Raw genomic sequence first — 22,053 nt, 5'->3', positions numbered from 1 at the left:
ACATGACAAACCCACAGCAAACATAATTCTCAATGGTGAAAAACTGAAAGCATTTTCTTTAAGATCAGGAACAAGACAACAATGGCCACTCTCACCACTATTTTTCAACATAGTTTTAGAAGTCCTAGCCATGGTGATCAGAGAAGAAAAAGAATAAAAGAAATCCAAATTGGAAAAGAAGTAAAACTATCACTGTTTGCAGATGATATGATTCTATACATAAAAATCTTAAAGATGCCACCAGAAAACAACTAAAGCTAGTTAAAGAATTTAGTAAAGTTGCAGGATGCAAAATTAATGCACAGAAATATCTTGCATTCTTATACACTAAAACAATGAAAATCAGAAAGAGAAATTAAGGAAACAATCCCATTTACCATCTCAACAAAAAGAATAAAATACATAGGAATTACCCTACTTAAGGAGGCAAAAGACCTGTACTCATAAAACTATGAAACACTGATGAAAGAAATCAAAGATGACACAAACAGATGGGGAGATATACCAAGTTCTTGGATGGAAAGAATCAGTATTGTCAAAATGACAATACTACCCAAAGCAATCTACAGACTCAATGCAATCTTTATCAAATTACCAATGGCATTTTTCACAGAATCACAACAAAAAATTTTACAATTTATATGGAAATACAAAAGATCCCAAATTGCCCAAGCAACCTTGAGAAATAAAAATGGAGTTGGAGGCATCAGGATCCCCAACTTCAGACTATACTACAAAGCTACAGTAATCAAGACAGTATGGTATTGGCACAAAAACAGAAATATAGATCAATGAGACAGGATAGAAATCCAAGAGATTAAACCCACACACCTCTGGTCACCTAATCTAGGACAAAGGAAGCAAGAATATACAGTGGAGAGAAGACACTCTCTTCAATAAGTGGTGCTGGGAAAAGTGGACAACTAAATGTAAAAGAATGAAATTAGAATGCTCCTTAACACCATACACAAAAATAAACTCAAAACGGATTAAAGACCCAAATATAAAGCTGGACACTATAAAACTCTTAGAGGAAACATGGGCAGAACACTCTTTGACATAAACCACAGCAAGATCTTTTTTGATCCACCTCCTAGAGTAATGAAAATAAAAACAAAAATAAACAAATTGGACCTAATTAAATTGAAAAGCTTTTGCACAGCAAAGGAAACCATAAACAAGATGAAAAGACAACCCTCAGAATGGGAGAAAATATTTGCAAATGAATCAACAGATAAAGGATTAATCTTCAAAATATACAAACAACTCAAGCAGTTCAATATCAAAAAACAAACAATCCAATCGAAAAATGGGGGGATGATCTAAATAGATATTTCTCCAAAGAAGACATACAGATGGCCAAGAAGCACATGAAAAGATGCTCAATGTCACTAATTATTAGAGAAATACAAACCAAAACTACAATGAGGTACCACCTCACACCAGTCAGAATGGCCACTATCAAAAGACGTACAAACAATAAATGCTGGAGAGGGTGTGGGGAAAAGAAACCCTCTTATACTACTGGTAGGAATATAAACTGGTATCGCCACTATGGAGAATGGAATGGAGGTTCCTTAAAAAACTAAAAATATAACTACCATATGACCTAGCATACCATTACTGGGCATATACCCTGAGAAAACCATAATTCAAAAAGACACATATACCCCAGTGTTCATAGAAGCGCTATTTACAATAGCCAGGACATGGAAATAATGTAAGTGTCCATCCACAGAGGAATGGATAAAGAAGATGTGGAACATATACATTGTGGAATATTACTCTATCATAAAAAGGAACAAAACTGGGTTACTTGTAGAGATGTGGATGGACATAGAGTCTGTCATACAGAGTGAAGTAAGTCAGAGAAAGAAAAACAAATGAATATTAATACATGTATGTAGAATCTAGGAAAAAAGTACAGATGAACCTCGTTCCAGGGCAGGAATAGAGATGCAAGCATAGAGAATGTACATGTGCATGCAGAAGGAGAAGGGGAGGGTGAGATGTATTGGGAGATTAGGTTTGACACAGATACATTACCATATGTAAAAGAGATAGCTAGTGGGAACCTGCGGCATTGCACAGGGAGCTCAGCTCAGTGCTCTGGATGACCTAGAGGGGTGCAGTGGAGATGGTGGGAGGGAGGTCCAAGAGGGAGAGAACGTATGTATACATATAGTCGATTCACTTCATTGTACAGTATAAACTAAAGTAAATAAACTATTGTACAGTATAAACTATTTAAAGCAACTGTACTCCAATTAAAAAAAGAAAAAAAAAAAAGATCCTTAGACCAAAACTTTTAAAAACTGCTAAGATTTAAAGTCATCAACCATTATGTAGCATCCTCATTCTCATCAATGCATTTTAATGATGGGAAATTATTTCATCAGGGGCTTCCCTGGCAGTCCGGAGGTTAAGATTCCACACTTCATTGGTTCCATCCTTGGTCAGGGAACTAAGATTCCACATGCCACGGGCTGTGACCAAGAAAAGAAATATGTATATGTGTATATATATATATATATATATATATATATACATATATGTGTGTGTGTCTGTATCTTATAGTTCTGACACTATGTAATGTAATTTTCCAGTTGAATTTTAAAAATATTTTTTCTATTTTGTTCTCCGTGAACTGTCTGACCCTCAACTGTTCTCAGATCTGAACTGTTTCCTGGAAAGCAGGTGTGGGCCTTTGTTGACAAATTATTTCATCTCCTCTGGGTCTTAAATTATTTTTCCTTGCTCTGAAGTGAAAATTCAGTGAATGTTTCCAGATACTATACTTGGGAGTCATAATTCAATTTCTCTTAATCTTATGTGAATCCTTCACCCTCAACCTACATTCCTCCTCCAAAGCACTGGTACCCACCCTTACTGCCATATTAAATTGATTTCCTTGCCTCCATTGGCAACTTGCAAAATTCTGGATTTTCTCTGTGATAGGATAGTGGGTATGGTTTCGATAGTGGGTTTTAAATTGAAAAACTTAACAATTACAATATCCTAAATTATTTGAGCATTGATCCTTGTGACAGACATACCAATGTGGCTATTTCTATATTTCTGTGATAAATTCTAAATTACTAGGGATTTCTCCCCCTAGTCCTTTGATTGTTAACTAGATCAATTTTTAACTGGATGTGGGCTTTTCAGGCTAGCTTTGCTTCAACGATGCTCATTCTTTTTTCTTCTACATCAAGTTCCCCTCTTCCTATTATCCTCTCCACATTTTTTTTGGTTCTCTATAGTGTTTAAAAGACCTACTTTAATAGCTTAGTGCCTTTTTTTTCCCTTGACACTCATCATTTCTTCTTTATTTGCTGTTAAAGTAATAAGTGCACATTCCGTTGCACTTGCCTGAGAGTCTTGACCGGTCATGGGTTTCCCGCCATCTGGGTTCTAGCTGGCTTGCATTCTCCTTTGATGTTGTAATATTGTTCATTGAACTTGAATGTGGGGTTTATAAGGCTTGTTTGCTTTTTTTTTCCCCTCCAAGATGTGCACCTTTTTTTTTTCATAAGCTTATTTTTCTGTGTTGTGCTGTTATTTTTAATTGCTTCTGACTGGGAGGTGGGGCTGAGAGTGAGATTTGCTTGACTCTGGCTCTCCTTGCTATTAGTCACACTTCCCTCAGAAGCCCCACACACGCTTTCTCTCTAGCCTTTGATATACCACTTTTGAAAGGCCGTTGATTCCTGGCATAAATGGCGTTACAAGGAAGATGGGCTCGGGGTAGGGATGCTCAGGAATCCAGTTCTGTACAGTCATGAGCCTGGCCATCTGGAAGTCTCTTCTTGCTCAATGAAATGGAGTAAACATTGTCCATTATGAAATCTACCACACAGGCTGCCAGGGACGAATGGGATCCCACCCAAAGCCAATCGCGGCTCTGACAGGGAAATTGGCTAGCACTGCCTGAGACTACTCCAGCCTCCCCCGTCCCTGATGTCACAATTCGGAGGCTGCTGCCTGCCTAGGAGGTTGTAGAAAGCTCTGTAGGTTCTCTCTGTGTGTCCCACAGGGCTCCTCGTGCCAGATCCCTGTCTGATGGCTTTTATGAAAAAATACCTCCTCCCCATCCTGGGGATCTTCTTGGCCTACTACTACTATTCTGCGAATGAGGAATTCAGACCAGGTAAGTACCAATGTGTTTAATTTTGGAGGAAAAGATTTTAAAACCCAGGGATGGCTGGAGGAATTGATTTTAACACCCAGGGATGGCTGGAATGTTTCTGAGGATCAGAAGGAGTTCTTGATCCCCAGAGTTGCTGGACAAGACGGGACCCTGAGGTAAGACTATGCTTCTGTTTATGGGATGTGAGGAGGTTAAAAGATTGCTAAATAATCCATGTTTTATTTGGCACATTAAATTGAAAGCAATTTTAGATCTCCTGCAAAAAAAAAAAAAAGGAAAAAAAATGAGGGTAATTCCAAAATTCACAACTTCACCAGATAATTGAGCTCTGTGAAGGGGTGGATAAGTGGGAAATAAGAAAGAATTCTGGAGTTGATGACTAAATAGAAGTGAGAGAAAATCCCTGGAATCTCTATGAGCACATGTGTTTTGATGACTTTTTGAATTTTATTTCAATTGAGCAATCGGATGAGTCCAGAAACGTCTGGAACTCCAGTGTTTTAGCTAAACTCTCTGTCCATGGGGGTTTTCAAAAAGGGCAGCAGGGAGACTTGCTTTTGAGCCACCAAAGCAAATTCCCATTTCAGAAAATGCTTCCGAAAGACGGGTCTGTCCCTTCACTGATTTATGCAGCTTGGGATGAGCTGATGTGGGCTCATAACCTTCAGACACTGAGATAAAGCTCTCCACCTCTAGAGTGGGAGGAGGAATGTTGGTGCCATGCATGGTCCTCACTTCCTTTTGGGGTTTCCCAGAGATGCTTCGAGGAAAGAGAGTGATTGTCACGGGGGCCAGCAAGGGAATCGGAAGAGAAATGGCCTATCACCTGGCAAGGATGGGAGCACATGTGGTAGTGACAGCGAGGTCAGAAGAAAGTCTAAAGAAGGTGAGGGTCCTGTGCCCACAGCCATATGTACCTCATGTGCCCAGATGTATTCCTTTATATGCTCGCTTATACATGCCAACAGAACTGGCACATTCAGACACAGATACACACACACACACACACACACACAGAGGATTCAAACACCCACAGGAATACCAAAGTATGCTTTTAAGTGTTCCTTCTCATGCATACATATCTAGACACAAAGTTCTTGGGCTCTGCATGCTCACAGACATGCCCATTCACACACACTGACACATGGAGTTACAGATATATAGCCATGTACTTAGATACCAACATTCCAGTACCTATTCAAGAATTCACATTCTGGTCACCATGCAGACACACGCCCTCTTACATACTCAGACTCACAAATCCAAGGATACACAAATACGCACAAACCTAAGACTACCCACATGGAAACTAGCATCCATATCAATCATGTGTTCAGAACCATCTGTTCACAGAGACTCATGAGCACAAACCATGGACTTAAACTCCAGCACTGCGATTTATCCATCTCTAACCCGACCTTGTTCCAGACAGTATTTCAAACAGAGGACAAATGCTATGTCAGTTGCCTTTAATGACACACACGTACACACACTTTTCAGGGCTGTGAGCAACCTCTCATTTAAGCCCCCATTATGCCAGAGACTGCCCCCACCAAAGGTCTGCAGCCAAGACCCACGCCAGTTGCCACTATGCCCCTGCAGGTGGTATCCCGCTGCCTGGAGCTGGGGGCGGCCTCAGCACACTACGTGGCGGGCACCATGGAGAACATGACCTTCGCAGAACAATTTGTTGCCAAAGCTGGAGAGCTCGTGGGTGAGACAGCGTCTCCTCTCTCCCCTCTGGACTTTGCCCTAGGGGTCACCAGGGAGCTTTTGAGACCTGGGAGGGGGAGGTATCAACCTCAGATGGTTTCTCTCACCACAGCCGTCTCTTGCAGGGGGACTTGACATGCTCATTCTCAACCACATCCACTACACGCCTTTGGGGGTGTTTAGCAATGACATCCATCTCTTGCGCAGAACCCTGGAGGTCAACCTTCTGAGTTATGTGGTCCTGAGCACAGCCGCCTTGCCCATGCTGAAGCAGACCAACGGGAGCATTGTGGTCGTCTCCTCCATAGCCGGTGAGTGGGCCAGGGGCCAGTGCGCAGGGCAGGAGTGGCCCGAGTGCCAGGGATGATGGCGTTGAGGGCTCTGCAGTGAACATGCATTTTGCCCATTTGCATGCCGAGAAGGAACACAATAGAAACCAGAAGTTGAAATGTTTAGGCTGATACTAAACAAAAGCTGATGAACAGCTTGCCCATATGTGTAGACCAGCAGATATATGAATAAGAGCCTTGGGTAAGGAAACTCACTGAGGAGCGTGCATGCTGAGAAACAGAGAGAGTGTTTGGAACAAGGGAGATGAGAGAGATGAGGACTGTTCAGAGTGGGTAGACTACAGAGTTCCTGGAAGTTACAGAGAGAGAACAGCAGTTCAGAGAGCTTCCCTGAACTCGCCAGGTGGTTTGTGATCAACAAGCTGGAGTCCTAGGGTCATTGAAAGGCTGCCGCCTGTCCTGAGTCTCAGAGACAGACTTGGTCATCGTAAAGAAGATTTTGCTTCTTCCATGACCCAGAGCTATAGGTTGCTGAAGTTAGTTGGTGCAAAGGGAGAACTGAGAGGTGAAATATTTTAACAACACACAGTTGACTGGTAAGTGGGTTAAGCCAAGGCAAAATGAACAACGAAAACAAATAAACCAAATTATAACAGACCTGCCTATATCGGGGGTGTTCTCCAAAATCTGAACTTGCTACATCAAAAGTTCATTTTAATCCACCAACAGGGTAGGGAGAAAGTGTGTCCAGAGAAATATTCAGAAAGAGAAAGCTGCAAAATCAAGAGAGGCCCCCTGTGCTTTTGATGGTGACAGCATTTGAAGGGATCACCAGGGAAAAGCCAGAGAGTTTCCAACTTTGGGGATTCCTAGGCCCGTTTCATTACGGGTGCAGTAGAGAATTGCCACACATTATTTGTTGATTAGTCAGTGAGAGGGACATGGCTGGAAGACGCAAACACCAGGATCAGAATTGGCCATCTGCATGTGGCTCCTGGCAATGTGAAAATGAATCACCTAGAAGCTCTGTAATTTCTTGAGTAGTTCACAAACGCGCGTTATTATTGTGACTCAGAACACCATCTATATTGTAAAGAGTCCTACTTCGCGGACGGACGGGAAAGGCCTGCATAGTGATAGGATAAAAGGGCAGTGTGTCTGTGCTACCCGCCAAACAGAGTGATTGATATGCATCCCTGTGCTTCCTGGACAACACAGACTCCCCCACCCCTCCCCAGACACAGCCTCTCTCTGCACTGAAAGGAAGGGAGAGCATCTGGATGCATACTGAGTGAGAGGGTGCTGGGCACATCCCCAACCCCTCCTCGGGCATCGGCCAAAACCCGCGGGTCGGTCATGGTGTAGGTGGCTTTTATGATCTCGGTTGATTGATACAGCCACTCTGGACATAGGGTGTGCTTTATCTGGTGAGTTTAACTCTGTGTAAGATGCGGCCGAAATAGTCTCAGAAGGAACAGAATTAGCGCAGCAGGCTGGGGACATGATGAAATTCTGATAACCTCTGTTTCTGCACGTCTTCTCCGATGACTAAATGTCGCCTCGTGGTCTCTGTGGACTCTGGGAGGTAGAAACCTAGCTGGACTGCTGTCCTTCGTGTCTGTTGTTTGTATAGCCAAAAATCCAGCCTGTTTGTTTTGAACAATGTCTGAATCTGCAAAGTACAAGCACTTTCCTTTCGCACCCTAATTGAAGAATTTCCCTGCTCTAGACTATATATATTTTTTTAATTGAAGTTTTGTTGTTCTTTCAGACAGTCAGCAAATGTGTTCCTTAATCCTTCCTCCTTAAAATCTGAATCCCACAAACAGGGGGACGCAAAACCTCAGATTAAACCTAAGGTCAGCCAAAGAGCATTGGGATGGCTTTTTAATAATTCTTTCCAGGGACTGCATTAAGTGGTTTATTGAATTGCAGTAATCAGCAATTGTTTTTCTCCCCAGTGCATTTCCATGTATTGCATTACATAGAAATCCTACACTTTTAATACGTTCTCTAAAACATTGGCTACTTCTTTTGCATCATCAGAGACAGTACTGTCACCTCTGGGAAGGTCCTTACTGTCCACATCCATCTACCACTCAACACCATTTCTGGCACCTACTGCTCAAGTCTCTATGTGTGTGTAATATCTAGTTACACTGCTTAGTCTCCCTCTTCTCACCACGTGCTAGTTTGGGTATATGTTGAACTAGTGTCACAAAATCCCAAATTTACAATGGCTTAAACATATCTAAATTTATTTTTCTAACATGGAACAGCCTGGGGAAGAGTTTAGAGCTGCAACAGAAGTTCTATCTGTGGAATCATCTGGGAACTTTCTATCCCAAAACCAGCATATCTGGGCATTATTATCCTCACCTGTATGTCCAAAATGGCTCATTATCATGTCAGAATTCTAGCTAGAGAAAATGAAGAAAGAAGAACACTTTCAAGGAAGAAGAACTTGAATGTCACACACTTCTGCTACAGCTAATTGTAGTTATGGTCTTGATTCAGGATGGACTTGTGTCCAGCTGAAAATCAGGGGTTCTATTTCTATAAAAGACACTGATGTTGATAAACAACAGTCTCCCCTACATCACCCATGCGTATAAGACTAGAGGTGGTGTTCCCTCTAGGACACCCCACACGTGTACCTCACACCATACACACACATTCTGGACCCAATCTCTGTCACATCCAAGATCCATCATGAAGTCAAAAAGATCAGGCAGTGAAACAGGGGACAGTGGGGTAGGATAAAGAATGGAAAGAAAATACCTGCATGGTATTTGTGAAACAAACTGAGACAGGAAGATTAATACTCCAATATGACTGGGGTGGGGGGGGGGGCGGCGCGGAAATCACTGAATTAGGCAGAGAACATTTGAAAACATCTGAAGAAAGCTTATCGGCCATGAGTCAAAAAAGTTATCTTAGGTTCAATTTTAGAAAAGTAAAAGTCATTCCATTTCTGAATCCCCTGATTCTGTGAACCCCATAACCATGTCACCTACACACACGACAGTTGGCACCCAGCATCTGATACTGCTTCTCTGCCCCTCCTTTATGCCCCATCAAGGGAATCATGGACAAACCACCGCCCCCGCCACCCTGGCTTTCCCCGGAGGATCCATTTAACATTATCTCCTGTAAAGACTTTTCAGTCTTCACCAGATTCCTTTCAATGTTTCCTCTTTATTCTTACCTACTTCATTTTGCTAAGTTACCTTTAGAAACCCTACTTCCTCTCTCTTTTTCCGCTTCATTGGTGATACAAATATTAGCAATAATTAGAGTACAAATGTTAACTGCATTGGGCCAGTATAAGGGTAGGGGTCGTGATTCTTCCGTAGCAAGAAAAATCTAAGGCCTATTCTGAAATGAAACTAGACGAAATAAAACACGGGGCTTCTTCAAATATTCGAAATGAAAAACACACCAAAAGGAGTAAAAGAACCTTGTCAGTAACCTCTGAGTTCTCATATCTCTCTTTGGAAGCTCCATAAAATGTCTCCAGTTACCTATTCATTATTCTCCAAGTAAATCTTTTAAAAAGATCAGCTTCCTATATATTTTATAAGAATTATTCAAGTGTATTCCTTTCCCTGTTTACTCATTCCCAGCATTGTTTCCTACTATTTTGTATACATACGTGTAGTATTTCAATCACATTATAGCTGACTAGCCAGAGGCAAATAGCCTGTAAGACAATGCTTTCCTGGGAAAACTCAAACCAGTGCATGAAGTTATTTGTTGGACTTTAACCCACTTGTTGGTTGTGGACTGGCTGTGTGGTCTAAACCTATTTCAAGAATTCTACATTACAAAGAAGAAAAAGAAACAGGTTTCTCAACTGATCAGCTAACAGGATTTGGATTATGCAAAATTCCGCTTTGCATACAGACAAGGGGAAGAGTTTAGAGCTGTTAATCTCAGAGCCTTCAGCTCTGACATTCATTTGTTCCTGAAATATAGGCTCATTTTTAATGTATGGATATGACTTGAAGGGAAGCAGGGAGGGTGGCAACCAAGATCTAGGATGCAAACTGCTGCTGCTGCTAAGTCGCTTCAGTTGTGTCCGACTCTGTGCAACCCCACCAGGCTCTCCTGTCCCTGGGGTTCTCCAGGCAAGAACACTGGAGTGGGTTGCCATTGCCTTCTCCAATGCATGAAAGTGAAAAGTGAAAGTGAAGTCGCTCGGTCGTGTCTGACTCAGCGACCCCATGGACTGCAGCCCACCAGGCTCCTCCATCCATGGGATTTGCCAGGCAAGAGTATTGGAGTGGGGTGCCATTGCCTAGGATGCAAATAAGCCTAGCAAATACAGTAAAATGAGGTAATTTATCCCTCACCCAATTGTCTTAATTTTTCTAAGATGAATCTTTACTCTTAAACCTGATTTCCTCAGAAATAATTTTCAGGGTGCACAATTGCCAAGGTGAGTGGAAGTATTTCTACATATAGATGTAGGTATTTACGTGATGAGGGGAATGCTGCAGGTTTGAACAGTGTCGAGGGGCGTGGGGAGAAACACCAGGAAGGTGAGGCGTGTGTGTGTGTGTGTGTGTGTGTGTATAGATTTGTCCTCTGTAGGGCCTGGGAGAAGACCGAAAGGAGTTCAGAGGAAGAACCAACCACCTGCACATAAAAACTGCAGGAGTCATTGTTGCCTAAATTCAAGAGACTGTGCTCAGACGGAATCCGGAGGACTCAAACAACTTGGCACACTGGAATTGGAGTTCAGTGTCGCATCTGCTGCCCTAGAGCGGTGAGGGGAGACTTTAAAGTGGGGGAGAAGACTCCCTGCTGTGACCGCGACAATTTAGTGAAGGTTGAAAACAATGCTATTAGTGCAGGTTGAAAAAATAATGCTATTCATGTGACCATTACTCCCTTGAAAGGGGTGGGTTGGAAAAACTTAAGTAGTCATGGCTCCTTAATCCTGCTAGACCATTATTTTCATTCAAGTACTGTTCCTGACGAAAATAGCAGAGTTCTACCATCATCCATGCCTTTATGTCCACTCACCAAAGAGTTTGAAAAGGCTTATAACAAATACCCTTTATTTGGAAATACCCAAGTAAAAAACGAGGTTTTAAGAGAAGAATATAAAAATGCCAAAATTAGACTCAACATAGATGCTGTGCTTAAGTTTCTAAATTGACTCTTGAGTTTCTTGACAAAAAAAGGAATAAAACAGAATCAATGATAGACAAGATTATATTCAAAAGAAGGAAGCATCATAGGAAGCAAATTCTGAAATACACCTCTCATAAAAGATTATAAATTAAAGGCACAAAATAATGGAACTAATAATGGCCCTAACACTTTTTAAAAATATTTCTGTGATTATAAAAGCTTCACATACACACACACACAGAGTATGAAAATTGGGAAAAATGAAGAGAAGCACAAAGCTGAGAATAAAACTCCTCCATAATCGTGCCAATATTTTGAAGAATTTACTTCTAGATACATATAAATACAGAACAATTATTCTTATGGAACCAAACTCAGGTAGAAGATCAAACCAGTCAATCCAAAAGGAAATCAACCCTGAATATTCATTGGAAGGACTGATGCTGAAGCTGAAGCTCCAATACTTTGGCCACCTGATGCAAAGAGCTGACTCATTGGAAAAGACCCTGATGTTGGGAGAGATTGAAGGCAGGAGAAGGGGATGACAGAGGACAAGATGGCTGGATGGCCACACCAATTCAATGGACGTGAATCTGAGCAAGTTCCAGGAGACGGTGAAGGAAGGGAAGCCTGGCGTGCTGCAGTCCACGGGGTCACAAAGAGTCAGACATGACTGAGTGACTGAACAACAACAACAACAAACTCAGGTCTGCTCACTGTTTCACAGCAAAGCCAATCTACGGACACCAGGTTATGGTGAAGGAATGTACAGCGTTTATTGCAGGGCACCAAACAAGGAGAACGTGCAGCCCATGCTCAAAAGACTCAAACTCTTCACTGACTTTTAGACAAGGGTTTTTTAAGACAGTGCTGTGGAAACTGTCATAGGATTAGCTTGAGGACCTTCTTCTGACTGGCTGATGGTGAGGTAACAGGGTGATGTTTCTGGGATCTCAATCATCAGCCTTCTAGTTTCAAGAGTCTGGGTCTATGTGCTTGTAATCAGCATGTACTCATCATCCTCTACTGAGTGGGGTCGGGGAGCGGGCACAGTTTCTGCAGAACAAATCAAAGATAAGCATCAGATTATAACTTATATCCCTTTAGGAGGATATAGGAGTCCTGTGACTCTTGTCCTAATCATTAGCTACTTGTTCTTTGAAACTTGGAGAAGGCCTAAGAGACAAAAGCCTTTTTTTCTACAGATAAGAAATAGAGGACATGGAAGGCCCATAGAACCCAGGAATGCCCCCACAGGGTCCTACTTGGTTTCAATCCCCCCTTTTCTTTGATACACCTCAATCCTGAGGGAAACTAAGGTGGGACAAGAAAGGGAATAAAGTTTTGAATAGAAAGGTTAATCATAAGCTCAGCAGGGGAACTCTGTTTTAGGAGGACTTGGATGTAGTTACTCTCAATGTATTTTTAAAACCCTAAAACAAGAATCTTATACATAAATCTGTGACTTGGTTGATGAGTATTTCCTTGATAAATTTTTAGTACTAGATTTACTGGGTGAAATGATGGAACTGATGATTCTAAGGCTATTGGTATGTATTTCCAAATTGCTTTATATAAAAGTGAAAAATAAAAGACCTGACTTTTTAAATACACAAAAATAAAAACCCATTTAAATGAATATGAACATCATGTTCCATTCCCACCTTGAGTATATATGAGTGTTCATCTCACACCTGCTTTGGAGAGTTAACCAAGTTTTCAGCAATTGACAGTTCTGTAAGTAAAGGAACAAGGCATTCAGTGGTTACAGTTTGAATTTCTTTGTTTACTTATGGAATGGAATGTGAGGTCCCTGTCCCCTTAAGAGCTGCTGCTGCTGCTACTGCTGCTAAGTCGCTTCAGTCGTGTCCAACTCTGTGCGACCCCATGGACTGCAGCCCACCAGGCTCCTCCATCCATGGGATTTTCCAGGCAATAGTACTGGAGTGGGGTGCCATTGCCTTCTATTTTTGGTTATACTTATTTACTTATTTCCTACAATAGCACCTGGCCTGTGGTGGATATTTCATAAAAGTCAGGTAATTAATGAGTGAATTTCATGTTCGTGTGTTTATAGGTCATCTATATTTTCTATTCTGTGAGCTGTTTTTCCATGTCATTGCCTATTAAGATATTAACAAAACTTTTCTAACAGTAAATACAGTGAATCAATGTTGCATGCAGCTTCATGCTGCAAAGTCTGACAAAGGTATATCACTGAAACAGCTGAATTTAAAGTTATAAAGTGAAAAGTGAATTTGACCTGGTGACATTAGATAGCTTTAGATGGTTGAGCTTGACCCAGGGAGGTTTCTTCTTGAAAAAAGCTTTGATTTTAAAAAGAAGAAATCTACTCAAAGGTACTTCAAAATGAGGAATGGCTGGGTAGAGAGAGATTAACGCTACACCTGAGAAATTTATGCTACAGGTAAATTTGCATAAATGCTTCCCAAGTGTGTCGATTCGGTTATCAAAAAATATGAATGGTGGGTCCACGCTGATCCAGGCATAGCTGCAGATGCTGGGGCTGCAGCCATAAGCAAGAGAGGAAGGCCAGGCACCTATGACCTGAAGCCCACATCCCGGTGCAAGCAACCCTCACTGCATTCTTCATGGTCATAAAAACACCAAAAGAAACCTGAATACCCACCACCAGGGGCAGGTTCCTAAGTGGAAGTGAAATGCCATGTAAATTTGTATGAGTATTGACTATAAGAACTATATGTTCACGGAACAGTATATGTAGTGTGAGCTGACCTGTGTTTAAAGAAACAGGCTTTCACTTTTCATTTTATTCACTTTGGAGCTGCTTATTGTACAACAAGCTGGGTATGAATTTTGTTAGAATAATTTCTTTTAAAGAAAAGTAAGGGAGAGGATTCTGTACAACAAGCAAAAGCGAAATGTTTCACCTCTCGGGATGGCGAACTTTAGGAGGACAGAGATTGTGCTCAATCTCACAAGTAAACAAATAAACTCAGATGACTGAGACTACTGAAACACGGAATACCGTGAAGAGGCGGGGGTGTCTTTCTTGTTTAGTTGGTTTTTTGCTTGCCTACAACACTGTTGCAGACTATATTTAACTCTACAAAGTGGGTATGAGATGGGCACTCTTACTGGTTTTCACTATTGATCTTTAAAAGTCTTGTCCTTCAGTTTCCATTGTACCTAAAGCAATTTGGCAATGTGTCTTCCATATGTAGAATATGAACATTCTATAGTCAGTATGTAGCCTTGAATTTTCCCATCATTTTGTTAATGAGCTCTGGTTCGGCTAGCTTGCTGCTCAAAAGCCAATAATTTTGGCTCAAAAGAGGCAAGTGTCAGTAGAAAGGAAAGTTACTTCCATCAGAAGAGCCAACAATCTTGGGAGAAAGTGGACCCATGTCCTGAGACCAACTCCAGAGATTCTGCTCAGCCATGACAGTTTTTGAAGGGAAAAGGAGGGAAAGAATCTGAGTGAATTATCAAGGCAGGAGGCTGAGTTCTGCATCCTTCTCCATTGTATGCAGACTGGCTGACTCTCTTTCAGAGATTATCTTGTCCCCATAATCTGCCTGCAGGATAACTGAGGGGACTAATGAGGGTAAAAAGCTAGGTAGTTACTCTTCAAATATATAATTCTTCATTCTTACTTCTTTTAATCTAGGGAAAAAAATCTACAAGTTAGGCAGGCATGGTATGCATTCAGGATAGCATAACTCAGAAGTTAGTTTAAATTGCCTAGTGACCTCATTCCTATAGTTAGGTTCTTTTGAGGCTAGAGGGGAACAGAAATGGGCAAACAGGAAAGGCGCAAAAGAGCTGTTTCAATTCCTCACTGTCAAACATCATTCCATTTCTACGGGTTTAGGAGTGAAGGTCTGTCTTCTCTAATTTCTTTATGCTGACAAAGGACTCCATATTTTCTGAGTTCAAGATGCCATCATGGGTCTGTAGCATCTCTTTGCTGACAGTTTTAAACGTCTGCTTTTGTGAATACGGTCAGAGCAAGCTATAATTATTTTGATGCCCAGAAAGATAGAGATCATTATGAGTACTAATGTTATTCTCTTGAGGCCAGTTCTTAGAATTGTATTAGTCACAGAGTCAGTGCTGCCCACGATGGAACAGCTTATGTCATGTCCCCTTGTGGCTGTTATAGCATCTGAAACACAGCTCAGGAATATGCATCAGACACCGAGGCTATTAGGACTGTACTCTCCTAATCATTAACTGCTCTAGCCTGCTCTTTCATAACTCTTGGAATCCTGGGAGACTTCAACTTTTCTAAAAACAAGAGGTGGGAGACATAGAGGGGATTTTGTATCTGGGGTAGGGGGGAGCCTGCTGTGTTCTGGTGAGTCCCAAATTCACCCAACAAATACAATGCTAAGAATCTATCAAGGAATAATCATCAATCCAATCATAGATATATAAACAAAACACTTTTTGTAGAATTTTTTTTCAACCTGTCTATACACCTATAAGGAAAACTACCAACACCTACCTGAAAACAGCCAATGGCCATGTGCCTGAAGTCAGGTTCCAAATTAACATATGACTGAGCTGAGTGTATTATATGAGTTTTAAATCATTTAACATTTTCCCATGAACTTGTCTTGTTCAGGAACTTCCATGTAATAAGTGCATATCATAAATCCTTTATTTCTAGCATTAGAAAGCTAGACTTTTCCAGCACGCACTAAATAATTAAATGTAATGAATGATATTTAAAGAATATTATTTTGAAGAGGCACCAAATCACTCGCCCACATTGGGCAACATCAGTCTCAGTCCTTCCCAGCTGGCCTCGAGGGAACTGTGGCTAGGCTCTCCCAGAGCTAGCATGGCTAGGCCCTTCCTGCTTCCCTCGATATGTCTGCTCCTCCTCCCGCTCTCCCTGTTAAGCTCTGCTTCACTTGGGACAGAGTCAATCTGGCCGTCACAGTCCTTTCTCAGCCCTTAGCGTACCCTTGACTTCAGCCCCATTGCCTATTCTCTTGCTCTCTCCATTTTCCAACTCTAAACTCCCTCCAGAGAAGAGGTATCTAACTGGTCAGCTGAATTGTATAAGTCAAGCCCCCAAATCATTTACGATGACCAGCCTAGAGACGTATAGTCACTGACTCAGGTCACAGTGAGGCGATGCTGAGGGAAGACAGAGCTGGACTAGAAGCGAGGCAGGCAATGCTGTAGACGTGCCTGAGTTCCTTAACAGCCTTTGGGTGTGCGTGCAGCATGTGTGCTCAGCAGTGTCCAGCTCTCTGCAACCACATAAACTGTAGCCCATGAGGCTCCTCTGCCCATGGAATTTTCCAGGCAAGAATACTGGAGCAGGTTGCCATTTCCTACTTCAAAGGATCTTCCCAACCCAGGAATTAAATTCATGTCTCTTGTGTCTCCTGCATTGGCAGGTGGATTCTTTATAACTGCGCAACCTAGGAAGTTAGCCTTTGCATGATTTTCCTTAAATACTGCTTCTGTCGAGAAGCAGTGGTTGCCTAACTTGAGATACTGAGACTGAGATAAGGAGGGTGTCCACACAGGGGCAGCAGTGGTGGTCTGGTGTAAAGTTTCAGACCTCAAGTGGGCAGCAGAGGGTGTCCGTACGGCACCTGGCATGGGGCTTCAGAACTGAGAGAGGCAGAGAAGGTATGTGCAAGGGGGCTGTAATGGGGCAGCCCAACGTAGACTGCAGAGGGCATCCTTGTGTCCTGGCATGGGATGTCAGAGCCCAGGTGTACTGGAAAGGACATCCATGTAAAGGGCACAGAAGCAACCGCAGATTAACCACCTTAATCAAATAAGTGGTGTATGTTGAGGATAACAAAAGCTAGGTTCTCATTTCTGGAGTTATAAATATGAAAAGGAAGAAAATTAGAATGAATTATGTGATGTTCAATTGGAATTGGAGGTGTTGGTATGAATCAATAACTTTTAACCTACATAGATAGATACAGAAATAGAGATACATGTGTCTATATGTGTGTGCATATATTCTCCAGCTCTGTCATCTGAGAGGCCTTGGGAGCACACTTAGCACCCAGATCTTAGTTTCTAAATATCATTCTGTACTAAAAGAAACCAAGACTTCTCAGAGAAATGGTGTTGTGCCTATAAAGAAAAAACTGCTCAAAGAATAATGACATGTTATTAGAACATAGAAACTTTTCAAGGGCTCCCGTGAAACAAATCTAGGACCATTGGGACTTTCAAATAATAATAATGATAAAAACAGATTATAAGCTATTACAGACAATAAGAATTCATAATGATATAAATAAATACATGAGTAAATAAGCAGGGAGAGAATAAGGTTTTCCCATACAATAAAAAGCCAAGTGATAAATACAGAAGGAATAATGAAATTAGGCAACCATTTGGCAACCATCACAGTAGTCATTTATCCAAGAAGTATCAATCAATGCTAAACCTAGTGGGTAAAATTTAATAAGAAATACAGTATTTATGTAGTCTCAAAGTACTACCCTACTCAACAACAACAACAAAACAGCCTGATTCTATTCTTCTCCGGGGAAGTGTCTATTAAAGTCCTGATGGGCAAGGACTTTAATAGACACTTCCCCAGAGAAGACATACAAATAGCCAAGAGTTGCATAATAAATGCTTAACATCACTAATTACCAGAGAAATTCAAATTGAAACCATAATATGTCACCTCACAACTGTTAAGATGGCCAAAATCAAAAACAGAAACAAAAAATAACAACTGTTGACAGGATGTGAAGAAATCAGAACTCTTGTGCACTGTTGGTTAGAACATAGCATGGTACAGCTACTGTGGAAAATAGATGGAGGTTCCTTCAAAAATTAAAAACAGCATTACTGCATGATGCAGAAATTCCACTCCTGGCTATATACTCAGAAGAACCGAAAGTAGAGTCTTTCTTTTCTTTCCTTCCTTTTTCAAATCGAAGTATAGTTGACTTACAATGCGATATTAGTTTCAGGTGTACAACACAGTGATTCAATATTTTCAGAAAGCAGAGTCTTGAAGGGATATCTGTACCCTCATGGAACCATTATTCACAATAGCTAAAACACGGAAGCCATCCAAATGTCCATGGACAGATAACAGATAAGCAAACTGAATTATGGAGTTATGACATACATACAATTCAGTCTTAAAAAGAAAGGAAATTTTGATATGTGCTACAACATGAATAAACCTTGAGAACATTATTCTAAGTGAAGATAGTCAGTCACAAAAAGACAAATACTGCATAATCAAATTTATAGGCGGTATGGAGAGTAGTCAGGATCGCATAGAAAAGTAAAATGGTGGCTGCCAGAAAATCAGAGGAGGGGGAAGAGGGAGTTAGTGTTTATAGGTACAGAGTTTCAGGTTTGCAAGATGCAAATGTTCTGGAGATAAAAGACGGTGATTGTTGCACAACAACCATGAATGCATTAATACTTAGTACCACTGAACCGTAGGCTTTAAAATGGTTAAGGTCATTTGAAAAAATGAGAAAGTGAAAAATGAAACAAAAAGTATGATCCTACAAAATATTTCTTGATTACGGGGGGTGGGGTATGAAATGAGTAATGTTATAGTGGAGAGACCTGACAGACACCACCTGAACCAAATGATCAAAGTTACTTAATATCCCAGGCTCTGGGATAAACTGAAATCATGCATCATCTGACGGGATACAGTGTGAAGGGGAGAAGCTAATTGGTAATGATCCTGTCAAAAATAGATGCCTGAATCAAATCATAAGGAAACAGAAATCCAAACTAAGGAACATTCATCAGCAGTGTGCTGGTAAACGGTTACCAACTAGCTCTCTAGAAAGGGAACATTAAGAACTCTGATTTGTAGCATTTCCATGGTATAAATAATCTCTTGATAGTCATATCAACAAGAGGTCAACCTGCTTGCAAAATTCATGATCATTGCACAACCAGCACTCATCATCCAGGATAAGCCAGCTCTGGTACAAAATGACTGGCAGTACTCTTTGATAATGTCAAAGTCACGAAAGTCAAGGAAAACTAAGAGAATTCTGCAGCCTAAAGAAAGCTAAAGAGTTATAACAACTAAAATGCAAAATATGATCCCTGACTGAATCCTCTGCTGTAAAGAATGTCACTGGGACAAACTTGAATGGCACCTGTGGATTAGACGAAGGGATAAATCAGTGTTGATGGAGGAGGTTGAATAGTGGCCCTCAGAACACACATCTACATCCAACTCCTTGAACCTGTGTAGGTGACCTTATTTGGAAAAAAAAAAAAAAAGGCCTTTTCAGTTGTGATTAAGTTACGCATCTTTCAGTATATCATCCAAGATTACCTGGGTGGGGCCTAAACCCAGTGACAGTTTTCAGTTTCAGTTCAGTCGCTCAGTCGTGTCCAACTCTTTACAACCCCATGGACTGCAGCACGCCAGGCTTCCCTGTCCGTCACCAACTATTGGAGTTTACTCAAACTCATATGCATTGAGTTGGTGATGCCTTCCAACCATCTCATCCTCTGTCGTCCCCTTCTCCTCCCACCTTCAATCTTTCCCAGCATCAGGATCTTTTCCAGTGAGTCAGTTCTTCCATCAGGTGGCCAAAGTGTTGGAGTTTCAGCTTCAGCGTCAGTCTTTCCAATGAATATCAGGACTGATTTCCTTTAGGATGGACTGGTTGGATCTCCTTGCAGTCCAAGGGACTCTCACGAGTCTTCTCCAACACCACAGTTTAAAAGCATCAATTCTTCGGTGCTCAGCTTTCTTCACAGTCCAACTCTCACATCCATACATGACTACTGGAAAAATCATAGATTTGACTAGATGGACCTTTGTTGACAAAGTAATGTCTCTGCTTTTTAATATGCTTCTAGATTGGTCATAACTTTTCTTCCAATGAACTGGCAAGAGTGAACATCAACATTTTAGGAATCAGTGAACTAAAATGGACTGGAATGGGTGAATTTAACTCAGATGACCGTTATATCTACTACTCTGGGCAAGAATCCCTTAGATGAAATGGAGTAGCCATGAAATTAAAAGATGCTTGGTCCTTGGAAGAAAAGCTATGACCAACGTAGACAGCATATTAAAAAGCAGAGATATTACTTTGTCAACAAAGGTCCATCTAGTCAAAGCTGTGGTTTTTCCAGTAGTCATGTATGGATGTAAGAGTTGGACTATAAAGAAAGCTGAGCACCAAAGAACTGATGCTTTTGAACTATGGTGTTGGAGAAGACTAGTGAGAGTCCCTTGGACTGCAAGGAGATCCAACCAGTCCATCTTAAAGGAGATCAGTCCTGAATATTCATTGGAAGGACTGGCTGAAACCAATAAGAGAGAAGTGAAAGGGGCAGTCAGAGTAGCTGGAGGAAACCCAGGGGAGGGTTTTGGCTGAAGACGAGGCAGTGCATGGTGTTGAATCAGCCCAAAAATCCTTTGGAGATAAGATAAAGCCTGTTGCTTAATTTCACAAGGTGACTTTGGCAAGAGCATTTCTGTGCAGGTACAGGAGGGCCTGGGAAACGTGGCTCCTCCGATTGCCTTAGAGACTCAGCACTTCTCCCACGACAAGAATAAAAAAAGAGATTCTAAGAATCCCCACAGTTGAAGGGTGGACCCAAACCAATTCCACCAACATCACCAAATCTCCCACATGCGGCCTAAATAGTTGTGCTTAGAGAGACTTGTCAGTGTCCTGTGTGTTCATCCAGGGCTTCCCTAGTAACTCAGCTGGTAAAGAATCTGCCTGCAATGCAGGAGACCCAGTTTGGTTCCTGGGTCGGGAAGATCCCCCGGTAAGAGGGATAGGCTACCCACTGCAGTATTCATGGGCTTCCCTGGTGGCTCAGACCATAAAGAGTCTTCCTGCAATGCGGGAGACCCAGGTTTGATCCCTGGGTCAGGGATCGATCAGAACGATCTGCTGCAGAAGGGAATGGCTACCCACTCCAGTATTCTGTCCTGGAGAATCCCCATAGACAGAGGAGCCTGGCAGGCTACAGTCCATGGGGTTGGGAAGAGTCAGACATGACTGAGCGACTAAGTACACACGTGTTCATCCACCAGGGTCAGGTTCATCCACGAAGGTTTCAGGGTAGGCATTTGCATCGCCTTCACTTTATGTCACATGAGAGGGGCTTCAAGAGGATTATTTGGAGACCTTTACAAGTGTCCCTGGAGTTTGGGGATTGGTATTTGACTCATACTTGCAAGTCTAAAGGCAAGAGGCAGGACTGAAACTGTTTTCACTTGAGAGTGAAGCTGCGAGCATCGTTGGATCAAATATATCTACACATAGCAGGCTTCCCAGAGACCTGGGAGGGGTGAGGGGGACTGGCCTGGGCCACCTGCTCAGAGATGGTGGATGGACTGGGTCAGGAAGGCTGGACTGACTGGAGCCCTGGAACGAGGAGGGCGCTTAGGGAAGTGAGCTAGAGGAATCATTGCTTATGCCAAGGGAGTCTCGGGGACCTCTGAGGAACCCATAAAAAGCCCCACAAAATACACTATCACTTCTTCCAGGTCACTAGAACCCTAAGATAGGGATTTTTTTTTTTTTGGTCTCTTGAAATAATTTCAGACCTATGGAGGAGTTGCAAGAATAGGACAAATGACTTCCCCGTCGCCCCGTAACTGAATTATTTGAGAGTAATTGCTATTTTAATTGAGGTAGTTGCTGACCTGATATCCCATCATTCCTGAATATGTCAGCATGCATTTCCTACAAGTAAGGACATTCTCCTAAATAACCATACAAGTGAGGAATGCAGTTTATTGGTTCCTTACACCTG

At 41.7% G+C, this 22,053-nt stretch overlaps 1 protein-coding gene across 1 annotated transcript in view; it reads left to right on the top strand.

The window, feature by feature from the left end:
* Positions 1–3,957: 3,957 nt before the first annotated feature.
* HSD11B1 (hydroxysteroid 11-beta dehydrogenase 1) overlaps positions 3,958–22,053 on the top strand; it is a 45,351-nt gene continuing 27,255 nt past the window's right edge. Inside the window, exons 1-4 of the mRNA XM_027565702.1 lie at positions 3,958–4,150; positions 4,906–5,036; positions 5,753–5,864; positions 5,989–6,174. Of these exons, the coding sequence (XP_027421503.1) occupies positions 4,063–4,150; positions 4,906–5,036; positions 5,753–5,864; positions 5,989–6,174 (517 nt within the window). The 5' untranslated portion in view covers positions 3,958–4,062. The remainder of the gene's footprint in view (positions 4,151–4,905; positions 5,037–5,752; positions 5,865–5,988; positions 6,175–22,053) is intronic.

This window comes from Bos indicus x Bos taurus, chromosome 16 (assembly GCF_003369695.1).
Source record: "Bos indicus x Bos taurus breed Angus x Brahman F1 hybrid chromosome 16, Bos_hybrid_MaternalHap_v2.0, whole genome shotgun sequence".
NCBI classification, from domain to species: domain Eukaryota; kingdom Metazoa; phylum Chordata; class Mammalia; order Artiodactyla; family Bovidae; genus Bos; species Bos indicus x Bos taurus.
Note: the sequence above shows the minus strand (reverse complement) of the source record. Positions and strands in the feature narration are given on the sequence as shown.